The sequence below is a fragment of the Brassica oleracea genome, chromosome C6 (assembly GCF_000695525.1).
Source record: "Brassica oleracea var. oleracea cultivar TO1000 chromosome C6, BOL, whole genome shotgun sequence".
In the NCBI taxonomy this organism is placed as follows: domain Eukaryota; kingdom Viridiplantae; phylum Streptophyta; class Magnoliopsida; order Brassicales; family Brassicaceae; genus Brassica; species Brassica oleracea.
In genome coordinates this window covers 19,089,616-19,092,584 of record NC_027753.1, presented here as the reverse complement: position 1 = coordinate 19,092,584, position 2,969 = coordinate 19,089,616, and the positions used below count along the sequence as shown (strand labels likewise).

General features: G+C 39.4%; 1 protein-coding gene across 1 annotated transcript; it reads right to left on the bottom strand.

The window, feature by feature from the left end:
- Nucleotides 1–544: 544 nt before the first annotated feature.
- Nucleotides 545–2,406, bottom strand: LOC106298300 (probable proteasome inhibitor). Its single transcript, XM_013734402.1, has 7 exons — nucleotides 2,183–2,406; nucleotides 1,934–2,099; nucleotides 1,709–1,861; nucleotides 1,388–1,468; nucleotides 1,095–1,274; nucleotides 916–984; nucleotides 545–831 (listed from the first exon to the last, which is right to left on the bottom strand). The coding sequence occupies exons 1-7, from the start codon at nucleotides 2,358–2,360 to the stop codon at nucleotides 753–755; spliced, it is 906 nt and encodes a 301-aa protein (XP_013589856.1). The 5' UTR covers nucleotides 2,361–2,406; the 3' UTR covers nucleotides 545–752.
- Nucleotides 2,407–2,969: the final 563 nt, after the last annotated feature.

The following is a 2,969-nucleotide window of genomic DNA, read 5'->3' as shown; positions in this document are numbered from 1 at the left end:
TAGCAAGTATTCGTTTTTAACGAGTCAAGTACGAATCCAAAATTTTATTATTTGTGCAAGACAAGTTAAATAACAAATACGCGCACTCGTACTAGTCCTTTCTAAAAATTATTTTGTTTTCTCAACGAAAAGAGAATAACAACCATAGCATACTCCATATTATCTGCTTAAATTTGTTCGGAACTGCATCGTGTTAAGCCCATAAAAGAAAAAAGTCACTCCTTGTGAGCACACGTTTTACTGGAAGTAAAACTAGAAGTTTGAGCCTGGAGGCTTCAAGATCAGAACCAAGCTTGTAAACCTCATATAACTCTTGCCCATATTACAAGAACGAGAGAGGAAGCTATTGAAACGAAGCAACAAAAATTGAGAAACCTAAATGTCAGAGTACCTTAAAATGGAAATCTAACAGTGAATAACACACATTAGAAGCAACAACTATACAATGTCTTCACGAGGGTCATCTGGAACAACTACTAATACACGTGTATCATCATAACATAATCTCATAAAACAAGAAACAAGAGACATCAAAAGTAAAATAAGGAACAACTTTATTTATATTTATACTTTAAAAGTTATAAAACACAACCAGCTGCGGAATAAAAACCAAAGAAAGAAATTTCGGACAAAAAGCAAAGCAAACTAGATCCTATTATTGTCTGCACGTAGACACTACCGCAGACTAATAACACACAGACATGTGGTTGGTCATGACCACAGTTTCTTTTGAAGATGACTTTACTTTTTGACTATATATAATCTGAACCAAAACCGCGGGGAAAATGCTCAAGATCAGGATGAATATCTCCTGGCCGCCTTGGAGGTTGCCTATCAAGATTAAGACAAACAAGCGTCAGATAACATATTTTGATTCTGGAGTTTATCAGTACGTTTTAAAAAATAACCACTTACCTTCCTAAGCGGCCTGGTTCAAAACCTGGGCCGATAGGATCATAACGAGCACCAGGAGGTGGAACACCCCTGTCAAAACCAAAAGAAGTCCATGGTTAATTTGTCAGAAACAATTGAGAGCTTTTCTTGTGTCCAACTATGTAAGAGAAAAAGATGCAAGAAAGAGAGTGAGATCTTACGGTTGTGGTGGTCCCATGAAGCCAGGTTGATGATCACCAACTCCAGGGAACATGCGAGGATCGTTCGGTCCAACAAGCATGCTTCCATCGCCAAAACCACCCCTGACCGGGTATACTCCAGCACCTGGGCCAGGGATGAGATCGCTGTAACCTGGGCCTGGGATCGGAGGAACTACCAACCTAACAAGTAAAATCAAAAAGCAACAAGTTTTAGTTTTCTGAATATGTTATAAGAAAACAGTCATGACACAATGAATAAAACTAAGCAGCAGAAGTGGCCGATGTATTATTACCCTGATGGGTGAATCTGAGGACCTAACGGAACAGGCCTTCTAACGCAATATCCAGACTCACGCTCTTCATTTGTCTCCGAACTGCAAGCAACCAATGATAAAGATGAAGACGCTTCAAGACCACAAAATCATATAAATCATTCTGGTCCAACAACTAACGAATGCTTGCAAAAATATGAAGTTTCACGATGAGAAGAAAACTATACGAACCAAGGCAAAACCTTGTTCATCAAAATCAAGATACAATAATATTTAGCAGCCTCTGCACATTGAGCAACACAAGTCATATCCATCTGAACAAGGGGATGGATGGTTGGTTACCTGGACTGGGTCCTAGGAGGAGGAACAGGTTTAAGGCCTTCAGCAACCTTGTACAGAATCTGATTCTGCAAATCAGTGACTAACTTCCCCAGATTCTTAAACTCTGCATCGTAGTCTCCTTCCTCTCTCGACTCAGCAACATAGTTCCCAACTCTGCCAAAAAAAAAAAAAAAAACTTTCAGAACCATAAGAATAGATCCAACACAAATAAAAGAGTAGACATACTCAATCTCGAGATGAGCAGGCTCTTCTTTTCCACCTTCAGCTATAGCATCAACAAGAAGCTTATCATCTATCGCCAAACACTTGACCAGAATCTTCTTCGATCCTTTCTTCGCATACACAAACGCGTACTCCTCGAACTCGTTCCACCCCTCGATCCCAACCTCGCCTACATTCACAAAACCCAGTTAATCAGAATTAAACCCTAGTATAAAATTTCTAGAACAAACCCTAAACCTAAACGCAACGAACCTTGGGAAGGAGAGGAAGAAAGTGCGTCTTCGGCGAACGCCGGCCTTCCAGTGGCAACGAGCTTGTAACCGGAGGCGATGAAGGAAGCGTGAACTACGAAGGCGATCTTGTCTCGGTTGTTGCGAAACTGTGGCCGAGAGGATCTGATCACGAGCATCACCGTATCTGAATTCGCCATCGATTCGGTCGGAAAGTTCGAGTGTTAAGCAAATCGACCCTTTTGTGTTTTGGCTTGTCGCAGCGGTTTTCTCTTTCTAAATATTATATAGATATTGGGCCTACGGCAGCCATAGAGATGTTGGGCCTAAGGCCCTAAAGTTATATAAATATTGAGCCTACCTCGAAACAGAATCGGACTCGCCAAGTCTAAAAAGTTAGGAAAAAACATAGTATTACACAAGCCGGGTATCGAACCCGGGTCTGTACCGTGGCAGGGTACTATTCTACCACTAGACCACTGGTGCTTGATGAGTCAGTTCATTTCAAAACGTCCTGTAACGATAACTTAAGTAGCTATTACAGACCATTTTTGGCTAGTGGGTGTTATCGGTTTGTATATTTAAGTGGATTTGAAAATCTAAGTCAAATATAGTGTTATTGCTTCTGTCACTTTAAAATCCACTTTCAAATTTTTTGTTTTTGGTTTTGTGGTTTTAAAACAAATCTTAGAATCACATGTTATACAATAATATGGATTTATTTAAAATTTTGATTCAGATTTGGATTTGAGTGTATTTTTTAAGAATAAAATACAAAAAAATAAATATTGAGTTAAACTTTGTTATTT

Bases quoted from the DNA above. Each gene is read 5' to 3' on its own strand.
- LOC106298300 (XM_013734402.1), bottom strand. From the start codon at position 2,360: ATGGCGAATTCAGATACGGTGATGCTCGTGATCAGATCCTCTCGGCCA. The intron at 1,469-1,708 runs GTAACCAACCAT...GGTTGCTTGCAG, and splicing joins CCTCCTAGGACCCAGTCCAG to TTCGGAGACAAATGAAGAGC. The intron at 832-915 runs GTAAGTGGTTAT...TAATCTTGATAG, and splicing joins GAACCAGGCCGCTTAGGAAG to GCAACCTCCAAGGCGGCCAG.